This window comes from Thermobia domestica, chromosome 6 (genome assembly GCF_964235325.1).
Source record: "Thermobia domestica chromosome 6, izTheDome1.hap1.1, whole genome shotgun sequence".
Lineage (NCBI taxonomy): Eukaryota > Metazoa > Arthropoda > Insecta > Zygentoma > Lepismatidae > Thermobia > Thermobia domestica.
Window position 1 is genome coordinate 271,940,942 of NC_137459.1, and position 13,781 is coordinate 271,954,722.

At 29.8% G+C, this 13,781-nt stretch overlaps 1 protein-coding gene across 22 annotated transcripts in view; it reads right to left on the bottom strand.

The window, feature by feature from the left end:
• Positions 1-13,781, bottom strand: part of Ca-alpha1D (Ca[2+]-channel protein alpha[[1]] subunit D) — an 836,510-nt gene that overhangs the window by 359,034 nt on the left and 463,695 nt on the right. For all 22 annotated transcript variants that reach the window (XR_014131916.1, XM_081762817.1, XM_081762798.1 and 19 more), the window contains exon 4: positions 12,760-12,899. Coding sequence is in view for 21 of the 22 variants with exons in the window: in XM_081762817.1 (XP_081618943.1) it covers positions 12,760-12,899 (140 nt within the window). In the remaining variant the exon portion in view is untranslated. The remainder of the gene's footprint in view (positions 1-12,759; positions 12,900-13,781) is intronic.

A 13,781-nucleotide genomic window follows, 5' to 3' on the forward strand; every position in this document is an offset into this window, starting at 1 on the left:
CGACATAAAAGAGAATAATAAAAGATGTCAAAGTTGAAAAGATAAATGATTTTAAAAAAACTTTGGAAAACTTGTTGAACAATGCTAGCTTGTTATAAAGAATAATAAAAGAGAAACCTTGCAGCTGTATTTTTTTAAAATAATAAAAGAGAAACCTTGGGAAAATCGTTGAACAAGGGTATAAAGAAATAATAGAACTATAGAATACTTTGCAGGTGTATGTAAAAATTAATAAAAGAGAAACCTTGCAGCTGTATTTTTTTAAAATAATAAAAGAGAAACCTTGGGAAAATCGTTGAACAAGGGTATAAAGAAATAATAGAACTATAGAATACTTTGCAGCTGTATGTAAAGAATAATAAAAGAGAAACCTTGGAAAACTTGTTGAACAATGTTAGATTGTTATAAAGAATAATAAAAGAAAAACCTTGCAGGTGTATGTAAAGAGAAATCTTGCAGCTGTTTGAAAAGAATAATAAAAGAGAAACCTTGGGAAAATCGAAGAACAAGGGTATAAAGAAATAATAGAACTATACAATACTTTGCAGGTGTATGTAAAGAATAATAAAAGAAAAATCTTGGGAAAATTAATTGAACAATGCTAGATTGTTATAAAGAATAATAAAAGAGAAACCTTGCAGGTGTGTGTAAAGAATAATAATTTAGGTGCTGAACAATAGCGGGTTGTTATAAAAAGACTTTTTAACCTGGTAGCGGAAACGCGGACGCGGCGCGGAAAGGTGCGGGGACGCGAACCGTTGGGCGCGGATGGTAATAAAGTTGAAAATGAAGTAAAAGAGAGGACCTTGAACGTATATATGAAAAGAATTTTGGGATTTTTTTTTGTTAGTGCAAAGAAAAGTTTTTATGTTTTTTGTATTGTGTTATTAACATGCTTAAATATTGTTTTGAAAAGGAATAGGTGACTTGTATGAACTTGATGGTATTAGAGGACGCCATCTTGTTTGTTGGAACTGTTTAAATACGAGAGTTTTGGAAAATGTTGTATGTATTTTAGCTATGGCTGCTATACAGAAAGAAGATTTTGTGTACGCGGATGAAGAGACGTTGTTTTCTCCGCCATGTGTGGAGCATAACCCGAATACCGAGAATACCATTTTATCGGTAAATAGCAGAGCAGAGTCTCCAGACAGTGTAAAAACTATTTATTTATCATCATCTTCAGATGATGATGATGATAATAATATTGATATTGAAGAAGATGAAGAATTTGTGGGAGGATCACTATCCTTACTATCGAGGACATCAAGGTTCTGGAGGTTGAATTGCCGCTGCAGTAATTATAAAGTGGACATGAAGTGTATTGTGAAAGCGATTAAAGAGTGGGAAACAGATAAAATGTTAATTTGTAGCGGATGTTATGAAAGTGTTAACAATCAAATGGGCGATGAATGTTTATTCATGACTGATGAAGAATTGATGGAACGTGCCATATCAACTTTAATAGATATAGAAGTTGAAGAACTGTTTTATACATATGCCAAATCGCATATAATAGGCATATGTACTCAAGAATTGTTTTATGAATTATACTATGATTTGGTTGAAGAAAGGGATAAGACATTTTTAAGTGATGTAATTGAAATTTTTAGAATGAAAGACAGAAAACATGTGTGAACTGAACTACAGATGAAAAGTGAACCTTATGTTTGTGTTTGTGTAAAGACAGAAAAAAGTGAAAGAAAGAATTGTTTTATGAATTATACTATGATTTGGTTGAAGAAAGGGATAAGACATTTTTAAGTGATGTAATTGAAATTTTTAGAATGAAAGACAGAAAACATGTGTGAACTGAACTACAGATGAAAAGTGAACCTTATGTTTGTGTTTGTGTAAAGACAGAAAAAAGTGAAAGAAAGAATTAAATGTACTCAAGAATTGTTTTATGAACTATACTATGATTTGGTTGAAGAAAGGGATAAGACATTTTTAAGTGATGTAATTGAAATTTTTAGAATGAAAGACAGAAAACATGTGTGAACTGAACTACAGATGAAAAGTGTACTTTGTGTTTGTGTTTGTGTAAAGACATATAAAAGTGAAAGAAAGAATTAAATTTTAAACTTTTAATTATATATGTATACATATTACGTATTTTGAAAATAATTTTTTGTGTATCGTATAGTGAACAACATATAAGTGCATACTTACGTTTTAATAATAATAATATTTCTTGTGAACAATGTTTATTTTATTATGATATTGGAAATTTTGCTGTAGGATATTTATCCAACGATATAACTTTGAATGATTTATTTGAAGAACATGATACTGAAATTTTAAGTATAATTTTTACACGCAAAATGCGTGATCATCGAATTTGATGTTACGTTTTTTTGTTAGAAAACAAGATGCAACCTTTTATTGTAAAGGTGTAGAAAAAAAAATCACATGGATTAAAAATATTTTTGTAATATTTAAAATTTTTATAACATTAATTGTGTTGTATACAAAGAAGAAATAATAATTATTATTATTTTATGTATTGAATGAAAATAACATCAAGTTTTTTTTGTTAATGTAATTTTATTGTATTGTATTGTGATGAAAATATATAGAAATAAACTTATGCATTATAATAATTTTTCTTGTTTTTGTTTTTAAAATGAGTAATGAAATAAATAATTAGAAAAATTTGAAAATGATTGCAAGTAACATTTGTTTGATATTTATTTTCTTTTGCATTTACTTATATTATTTTACAATTAGTATTGTTGCACACGTTTGCATTTTTTTAATTTTTCATAATATTATTTTACATTTTAAGAAAATATTTAAAGATAAATACAAATAATAATAAAATATATACGTATATAAAAGTTTAATACTTAAATAATTTATGTTAAAAAGAAATGAATTTTGAAAATACTAAATTACTTGAACACTTTGTATTGCCGTGTTAGAAATCGCAAAGAAAACTTTACATTTATATTTTATCGTTTGTTTTGAATAAACTTTTTTTTTTTTTGTATTATGTAGAAAATGTTTGGAGAATTTGTTTTACTAACTAATTTTTTATTTTTAAACTTACGTATTATTAACAGAATTGTTTTACGAAAAGTATTTATTTAACATTGCGTAATAAATTACACGACCATGTTGTGTGAACTAATAAAATTGATTTGAAATAATAAAATGTGCAAAACATATTAATATTTATTGTTTTGGATATACTACACAAGTTTATTTTGTTTGATGAAAAACACATGTAAACATATATACATACCTGCATAATGAAAAGTAAAAAACATATGTGGCAGTTGGAAGCTCTGTTAACCAATGGAAACTATGATTACTAATAGAAAGTAAAATACCAACTTATAACACGCATGCGCATTCGTTAAAAGTTTATACGCATGCGCAAATTTATTTATGAAAAGGAAAACACATAATGCAGTTGAAAGCTGTGCTAACCAATGGGAAGTAATTACAAAGTTTGTAATACGCATGCGCATTCGTTAAAAGTTTATACGCATGCGCAAATTTATTTATGTATACACAGGAACAATACTTAAATAGTATAGTATTTGTGAAGATGTGTAGTAGAAAAGTATCCCATTCCGAGTATATTTCGCCACGAGAGAAAGAACTTAAACTTGTTAATAGGAAGAAAGTTATTTGTGAAGTGAAATTATTACATTCTAATGAAGAACATTGTAATTCGTTTAGAAGATTTTATCGAAATGATGATGAAATACAATTTGAAAAAGTGTATCCTAATACAGATATTGAAATTTATGAATTAGATATTGTAAACTGTAAGTGCAATCGCTTTAAAGTAAGTAAGTTGTGCATAAAAGAACTTTTTGAAAATTATAAACTGAATGAACCACTACTTTGTTCTGCTTGTTCATTAAGAATACCAGATGAGCGCCTTCATTTATGTTTATTAGCATATAATAATCGATTAAAACGTACTGTGTGGGAATTTGTAATTAAGAAGACAACTCGTGACATAGTGTTTAAACTGTATTTGAAGAAACATTGTTTAGACGATAATTACAAACAAAAGAAAACGCTTTTAAATAGATTTAATTTATCATATGAATCACTCACATTTTGTGATAGTTATATTTCTGACTTAGTGGAAGTGTTTTTAAAAAGTGACAAAAATGCCTACAGGAATCAGACCGTGTCTGTATAATTGCACTTCTTTTTTTGTGAATGAACAGTGCGTGTTGGATTGTATTTCAAGATGGAAACCAGAATATAAACTAGTATGTGAAGGATGTTTCGAAAACTCTCATATTATAGAACACCATGATTGTATTACTTGTGAATATGAAATGATGTGCTTTAATGCGTGGCGTGTTATGGTACGAGGTTGTACTTTTGATGAACTGTATGAAATTTTTTCATCATATCATGATATTGAAATAGATGATTGGACCTTTGTTTATATGTTATATAATATTTTATTAAACAAAAATTATGTTGATTTAATTACAGAGCTTTTGTTAAAAAAAGATTTTGCTTACAATTTTTATAATTTTTTTAATTTGTTTGATGTGTTAATGATATAAGTAAACGAAGTAAAAGTTATACATTGTAAATATAGTAAATTTGAAAACAATACTTATTATAATTTTAGTATGATGAAATTGTTTACATGTACATGAATTTAAAATTAAAATAGAATATAACATTACATATTTATTTATATTATATACTTTGAAACAAATTTTTATTTATATGTAATCAGTTTTAAATTATGTGAAAAATAAAAATATTATTTCTATAAAAGTATTTTTGTTATTTTTTATTTGAGTTTTTTTTTAAATACCTAGTTTGTAATTTTTGTACGCACAAATAGTTTGCATTGTTATGTGCAAACGGATTTAGTTGTAATTTTGCATGCATTGGAATTTATTTTATAATTGAGCATAAAATCGAATTAGGTAAATTATAAAAAATGAAATAACATTTGTAAAGAAAAAAAAACTTTTCAAAGGTAAGTAAAAAAGAACTATTGTTTATATTAATACTTTAATATGATAAGAAATTTTAACAGCGAGTTTGTTCTTTAGTACACGAAAATATTGTTAAGACATGTTTTTAGAATGACTTTTTATTACGCAAGAGAATAACTATTAATGAAAAAATAAGAAACAACGTTTACAAAAAGTTTACGAGAAATTATTATGAACGTTATTGGTTTATGCTATTGATATTTTCGTTAACAGTTTATTTTAATATTTCCCTAAAAGTATAACATTAGTGAAAACAAAAAAAAGATTTCTTAGTAAACATGTACTACAAATACTGCAACTTAAAAAGTTGAAATTGCATACTACACACTAATAAAAATACTGAAAAAAGTATTAATCATCTGGTACCTAAAGATAGTTTTGATGGTGGGATGTTTTAATGCCTTGCACGAATGTACCAGCGAAGAGTTTGTGTTATATTATGATGTTACCAGTCTTTATCCGTGGGTAATGGCACGTAAGCCATTGCCTATAGGAAAACCTATAATATACAATGGGCCTGACTTTCCACAAGTGCAAAGTATTCATGGATTAGTGAAATGTAGTATCTTACCTCCCAAAGACTTATATTTTCCAATTTTACCATATACATGTAATGAACGTCTTTTGTTTGGGTTATGGAACAAAGTGACAACCATTGCATTCATAATGATGCTGAGCGTGTCCTTACTGGTACATACTGTAGCTTTAGATCTCGGATACAAAATTCTACAAATTATTGAAATTTGGGAATTCAAATTATCCGATTCACAAAATAATCTGTTTAAAGATTATGTCAATTCCTTCTTAAAAATGAAGCAGGAGTCTTCAGGATTTCCTAGCTGGTGCAAAACTAAACAAGATCAAGAAAAATATATTACAGACTATTATAAACATGAATGCATTCAGTTAACGGAAAATAACATTGAATCAAATCCCGGTCTAAGATATATTTCCAAAATATTTCTCAATTCATTGTATGGGAAATGGGGACAAAGAACAGATTTATCTCAATCTGTAATTGTAGATACTCCAGAAAAATTTTTAAGTTATCTATGGGCACCACAATATGAGGTACAAACTGTATTGCCTATTGGAGAGCGGCATCTCATTGTATCATATAAAAACATTGAAAACAAAAACAAGCCATGGAAATTTTCCAATGTTGTCCTTGCAGCCTTCATCACCTCTTGGGCACGTCTAAAACTTTATGAGTTACTAACAGTTATAGATCCTGAGCGTGTATTGTACTGCGACAGTGATAGTATTATGTTTGTGCAGCAACGTAATGAAAAGCCTCCACTTTCTTTGGGTTCCTATTTAGGTGAGTTAACTAATGAAGTTCCTGATGGCTGGGAAATTGATGCCTTTATAGGCTTAGGACCAAAAAATTATGCCTATAGGATGAAAGAAGTTCAAACAGGGAAAGTAGATTATGTATTTAAAATTAGAGGAATTACTTTAAATCATCGTACACGACAAGAAATTAACTTTGATCATTTTTATCAACTAGTTCAAGATAAAGCTGACAAAAAACAGTTACACAATCCAGGAAGAATTGTTCGTAAGCCTGGGTTTGTCATTGTATCCAAGTCTGAAACTAAAACACATCAGAAAGTTCAAAATAAAAGACGCCGATTAAATCATAACAGTATTACTGACTATAGAACATTGCCATATGGTTATCAAAGTATTAAGTGCATAAAATGAATGGTATTCTGTGTATATGTAAATAGTAGACTGTCTAAAGGTACTATAATGTCATAATATCATCAAATATGTCCATAACTTTCCTATCTGTTGGTACTTGTACGTATATATATATATATATATATATATATATATATATATATATATATATATAATGTAAATATCTTATTTAAATATATCTTATTTAAATATGTATATCAATATTGGAAAATAGAATATTGTAGAGTATATAAATACAATAAAGCGTTACAATTTATAATAATATGTTTTATTTCTCCAAACAAATATTCATATCATACGAAGTATCTGTATTCTATATAAGATAAAGAAAGAATACGTATGCTTCATATAAGGTTATTTATCATATTTTATGCTCCTACAATAAATGACTCTAAGTTGGAAACCATAATGATGGCATAATGTTTTCTACAAGGTGAACAAGCATCTTAGAAGTAACTAAAAGTATGAATACTCTAATGAATTAGAATCTATATGTAAATGGGTTATAACATAGTGATATCCTTTGTGCTTCAAATATCCGTACAACATCTGTGGTATGCTCACATTTTGAGGTAACATCTTTGGTATGCTCACACATTTTAGTATTTTTCGGAACATCTTTAGTATGCTCACACGAAGTGTTCGAGTAATTTATTACAAGAGGTTAAATAAATAAGGAGCTTGCTTACCAATTTAAATACGATCACACTCTATGAGTGTTCTATTAAAAAGATAAGCAACTAAAATTCCAAAGGAAATGATAAAATAAAATATATGAGAGGTTAAATAAATAAGGAGTTTGCACAACAAACGAACCAATAAAAAATTAACACCGAAGTTTTTGCAAAACTGAATAATTGCATAACAAAAAACATTAACTAGTTTAAATCGATTTAAACACCTGCAGCAAAGCAAACGAAACAATACAATAAAAAAATACAAGAAGATAAATAAATAAAGAGTTTGCACAGCAAACGATGCAATAAAAATTAGGAGTTTGCACCTCAATTTAAATACGATCACACTCTATGAGTGTTCTATTAAAAAGATAAGCATCTAAAATTGTTTCAAGTGTTACAAACTTTAATAATGCATTTACAAATTACATCATATTGCGTAATATTACTGATACTAAATTTAAAATATGTTAAAGCACCTGCGTACAATATTACAAAGCTAACTGCGTTTGTGTACAATATTACAAAACCAAATGCGTTTGGGTACGAGACTACAAAACGAAAATGCGTTTGGGTACGAGATTACAAACTGTGTTGTAGCTTATACAAGTAGTAGTGTTATACTCCGTGTTAATATTATAATTATTATTTTGGACGGTAATTAAATTATAATTCATGCATAGTATACGTATACTAAACGTGTACGGTAAATCATAATACATTTTTATGTTTATGTTTGCAACCATTCGTGTAATACATGTACACAAATTGTAAATAAACTTTCATATTCATGTTCGGTTAAGTTCGGAACTATTCGTGTGGTACATTAACCAATATGTACAAAATTCTACATACATTTTTGTTTGTTCGGCAATGTTCGGAAAAGTTCGGTTAAGTTCGTGTTAACTTGTTTAAATTTTTAATTATTAGTGTTTTAAAAATAATGTATACTAAATTAATGCACATTAAAATCCATCCGCCATGTTTGTTTCTTGAAAGAACGCCACCTGTACCATAACATTCACATTAGTGTGTATAAGACTGTGCGTGTGTGTACATGTGCCATAGCAAGTTACCGAGTGTTGTTTGTCCGGCAATACCTCGCGCAGTTTCCGGGCGGTAATATTTTACGCGTCCCGCGTCGCGAAAACTTTTTTCGGCCGCAAATACCGCGCGGCGCGCACCGGTCGCGGTAAAAAACGTGCGGCGCGCACCAGTTGCGGTAAAAAACGCGCGGCGCGTACCGGTTGCGGTAAAAAACCGCGCAAAACGGTATTTATTTTAGTCATATTATTTATTTTACCTATTCATATAAAAATATATCTTTTAATAAGCATATTTCCAAAGTTTCAAAAAAATCGACGCCATATTGTTTATGCAAATTCATTAAATTTTTATTTTCAATTTACATTGTTCTAATCTGTATAGTCGTGTTCCTTAGGTCCTAACGATTAAGAAAATATCTTTCTTTTCTTTCTACGACCAATAGTTTGGCCAAAAAAGCGAAAAAATAAAAACTATACTTTTGAAACACAGTGTATATAAATTTCAAAAAAATAAATTGTTCAAATGTATCATGTATGGTGTCTTTCTATATAGATTTTGACCTGATAAATCGATTTCTGTTGTCCATTTTCACCTACGATGAACCGTTTAGGATTTATGACCATTTAAAATTATTTTCAAGTTACAATGTTCTAAGCTATATAGTCATGTTCCTTAGGTCCTAACAATTAAGAAAATATCTTTCTTTTCTTTCTACGACCAATAGTTTGGCCAAAAAAGCGAAAAAATAAAAAACTATACTTTTGAAACACACTGTATATAAATTTCAAAAAAAATAAAAATTGTTCAAATGTATCATGTAGGGTGTCTTTCTATATAGATTTTGACCTGATAAATCGATTTCTGTTGTCCATTTTCACCTACGATGAACCGTTTAGGATTTATGACCATTTAAAATTATTTTCAAAATACGTAATATGTATACATATATAATTAAAAGTTTAAAATTTAATTCTTTCTTTCACTTTTATATGTCTTTACACAAACACAAACACAAAGTACACTTTTCATCTGTAGTTCAGTTCACACATGTTTTCTGTCTTTCATTCTAAAAATTTCAATTACATCACTTAAAAATGTCTTATCCCTTTCTTCAACCAAATCATAGTATAGTTCATAAAACAATTCTTGAGTACATTTAATTCTTTCTTTCACTTTTTTCTGTCTTTACACAAACACAAACATAAGGTTCACTTTTCATCTGTAGTTCAGTTCACACATGTTTTCTGTCTTTCATTCTAAAAATTTCAATTACATCACTTAAAAATGTCTTATCCCTTTCTTCAACCAAATCATAGTATAATTCATAAAACAATTCTTTCTTTCACTTTTTTCTGTCTTTACACAAACACAAACATAAGGTTCACTTTTCATCTGTAGTTCAGTTCACACATGTTTTCTGTCTTTCATTCTAAAAATTTCAATTACATCACTTAAAAATGTCTTATCCCTTTCTTCAACCAAATCATAGTATAATTCATAAAACAATTCTTGAGTACATATGCCTATTATATGCGATTTGGCATATGTATAAAACAGTTCTTCAACTTCTATATCTATTAAAGTTGATATGGCACGTTCCATCAATTCTTCATCAGTCATGAATAAACATTCATCGCCCATTTGATTGTTAACACTTTCATAACATCCGCTACAAATTAACATTTTATCTGTTTCCCACTCTTTAATCGCTTTCACAATACACTTCATGTCCACTTTATAATTACTGCAGCGGCAATTCAACCTCCAGAACCTTGATGTCCTCGATAGTAAGGATAGTGATCCTCCCACAAATTCTTCATCTTCTTCAATATCAATATTATTATCATCATCATCATCTGAAGATGATGATAAATAAATAGTTTTTACACTGTCTGGAGACTCTGCTCTGCTATTTACCGATAAAATGGTATTCTCGGTATTCGGGTTATGCTCCACACATGGCGGAGAAAACAACGTCTCTTCATCCGCGTACACAAAATCTTCTTTCTGTATAGCAGCCATAGCTAAAATACATACAACATTTTCCAAAACTCTCGTATTTAAACAGTTCCAACAAACAAGATGGCGTCCTCTAATACCATCAAGTTCATACAAGTCACCTATTCCTTTTCAAAACAATATTTAAGCATGTTAATAACACAATACAAAAAACATAAAAACTTTTCTTTGCACTAACAAAAAAAAAATCCCAAAATTCTTTTCATATATACGTTCAAGGTCCTCTCTTTTACTTCATTTTCAACTTTATTACCATCCGCGCCCAACGGTTCGCGTCCCCGCACCTTTCCGCGCCGCGTCCGCGTTTCCGCTACCAGGTTAAAAAGTCTTTTTATAACAACCCGCTATTGTTCAGCACCTAAATTATTATTCTTTACACACACCTGCAAGGTTTCTCTTTTATTATTCTTTATAACAATCTAGCATTGTTCAATTAATTTTCCCAAGATTTTTCTTTTATTATTCTTTACATACACCTGCAAAGTATTGTATAGTTCTATTATTTCTTTATACCCTTGTTCTTCGATTTTCCCAAGGTTTCTCTTTTATTATTCTTTTCAAACAGCTGCAAGATTTCTCTTTACATACACCTGCAAGGTTTTTCTTTTATTATTCTTTATAACAATCTAACATTGTTCAACAAGTTTTCCAAGGTTTCTCTTTTATTATTCTTTACATACAGCTGCAAAGTATTCTATAGTTCTATTATTTCTTTATACCCTTGTTCAACGATTTTCCCAAGGTTTCTCTTTTATTATTTTAAAAAAATACAGCTGCAAGGTTTCTCTTTTATTAATTTTTACATACACCTGCAAAGTATTCTATAGTTCTATTATTTCTTTATACCCTTGTTCAACGATTTTCCCAAGGTTTCTCTTTTATTATTTTAAAAAAATACAGCTGCAAGGTTTCTCTTTTATTATTCTTTATAACAAGCTAGCATTGTTCAACAAGTTTTCCAAAGTTTTTTTAAAATCATTTATCTTTTCAACTTTGACATCTTTTATTATTCTCTTTTATGTCGCTACTATACATACATTAGTACAACAACCAATACCTGTCATCATATGTCATTTAAACAATAGTGTATTTCTATACAACTATACTCTCTACCCATTGTCTCCGGACGCCCCGCTGGTGCTCCACTATTACGAATACAATAGGTTTCTATTGTGTTTACCACCCCTTGTATTGGTTACATTTCCCAATATGACTACTGTCCCACGTGGCTAGGATGACTCAGGACACCATTTTCCGCCTTGGATGGGAAACAATATTGCAATCACTATATTCCCCGGGTATTGCACTGTCCGATTATCACCTGTTCCATGCTTTGGAGAATCCCCTTAGAAGACGCCAGTTCAAATCCCTAGTAAAAGTCCAAAATGCACCTGATACTTTCTTCGTTTCACTGCCCACCAAGTTCTACCGCGATGGATTGCATGGCCTTCCAGAACGTTTTCAGAAGGTCGTCGATGCTGATGGGACTATTTTTGATCTCCAGGTTAGGTGACATATCGATGTTCGAAGGTGGTGGGTGAAAAAGCAACAAAACTTTTCTTGGTTACCTTTATATTTAAATTTAAGACTTGTATACAGAACCTGTCTACACAAGATTGGTTTTCTTTGAAATTTCACTTAATTTCTTTATGGTTTCCTGACAAAAATATTTACTTATTATTCGTGACTAAAACAAAACAGAATAATTTTATTACACTGAGTAGAAATAAAAGAGAGGGAATGAAATCCAAATTGAATAAAAGCACTGTTTCTCACCAAATTTTCCATCCTCTATGTCTTTTAAAACACTTGTTAAAGCATATAAAATATACTGTACTTACAAATCAGTTTAGTACCTTTTGTTTTATGGCTGTATTTGTAGTACCTTGTTAAAACGTTTGTCTGCAAACTGTCAAATATAAATCGCAGTAAATTGTGTAATCTGCTGTCACAAATAAGTATCCTATTTTTCGATCGGTATAAGGAAGAGATACTATACTATTTTTCGATCGGTATGGAAAAACAATATTTCTCCATACTATTTTACCATAAATTATTAATTGTCAATAAACTTTGTTACTTTTAAATGAATGAATCGAGATAATTATACTATGATGTTTTAAAAGTTGGTCATTTGGGGGGGCAGGAAACCATTTGGGGGGGGGGCCGGGCCCCGATGGCAATTCCCTTGGCTACACCCCTGAGTACAGCATATACTTTTTCCTTATTACCATATTAAGCGTATAGCTATGACTTATAGTAAGTTTTATAGGTTCTACTACCACATTTAATGTTTAAAAGTAATAAAAAATACTTACCCTATAACTACTATTGTAAAATCTAGTAAGTTCCAACCGTTCCGTAAATATGCTCCATTGTGGGCAACAAAACCATACGCTACTATCTTCATCACGCATTCTACTGTGAATATTACTAAGAAGATGTATTCAATTTTTTCCTGAAAAAAATACGAAAATATATTTTAGAATATGAATTTTTATACCTGAAAATTGTTCAATTCAATAACCATTTAAATATGCATTTTAAGTTTTATCCAATTTATATATACATATATCGTGTTCTCTATTTTGAAGTGGTGGCAAGTTGGCTCAGTGGTAGAGCATTTACTTCTGGTGTGTGGAATTTCTGTTTCGATCCCTGCCGAAGTAAGTTTGTGATGGACAACATCGTATCCGTGGGTTTTCTAGGGTATCCATGTTTCCTTCCATATTATCATTCTAGCGATTCTTTCATCATCATTCACTTGCCTTAATCATCCGTCTCCCTTAGCGTAAAGGGCAACGGCATAATCTTAGGACGTAAAACTGAAAGATTTAATTTAATTTCATTTCTAATAGGTATCAAGTATTACTATATGTATTACTATTATTTTCATATTACAAATATATAGATGCTTCTAGGTGAAACTAGCTCAGCACTCGTTTGAGTGAATGTTTGGATCATGACACGGCCCACAAAAAATGTTTTCTCTAGGAATTTCAGACTTAAACATTTGGTTATCTTTCCATCTCCTATTTTCAGCTTGCTCTTTGGAAAAGAATGTATTTTCCGCATAAATAAATAAACATTTCAAGAAACAAAAATATGCGATTCTAACAAGTACAGAAAGATTGAGAAGCGAGATGTTTCTGAAACCATTTTAGCTCAAATTGAAGTGCTCTTTTAGCTTGGCTACATAATATTCAAGGTCGTTCCATATCTTTATCTTCATGACCATTTGAGGAAATTCTAGAGAGGGAAAAATTACCCGTGTCAGGGAAGAAAATTTTCTCCACGGGGATATATTTTTGTCAGGGTGAGGGAATACTTAGCAGCCCCC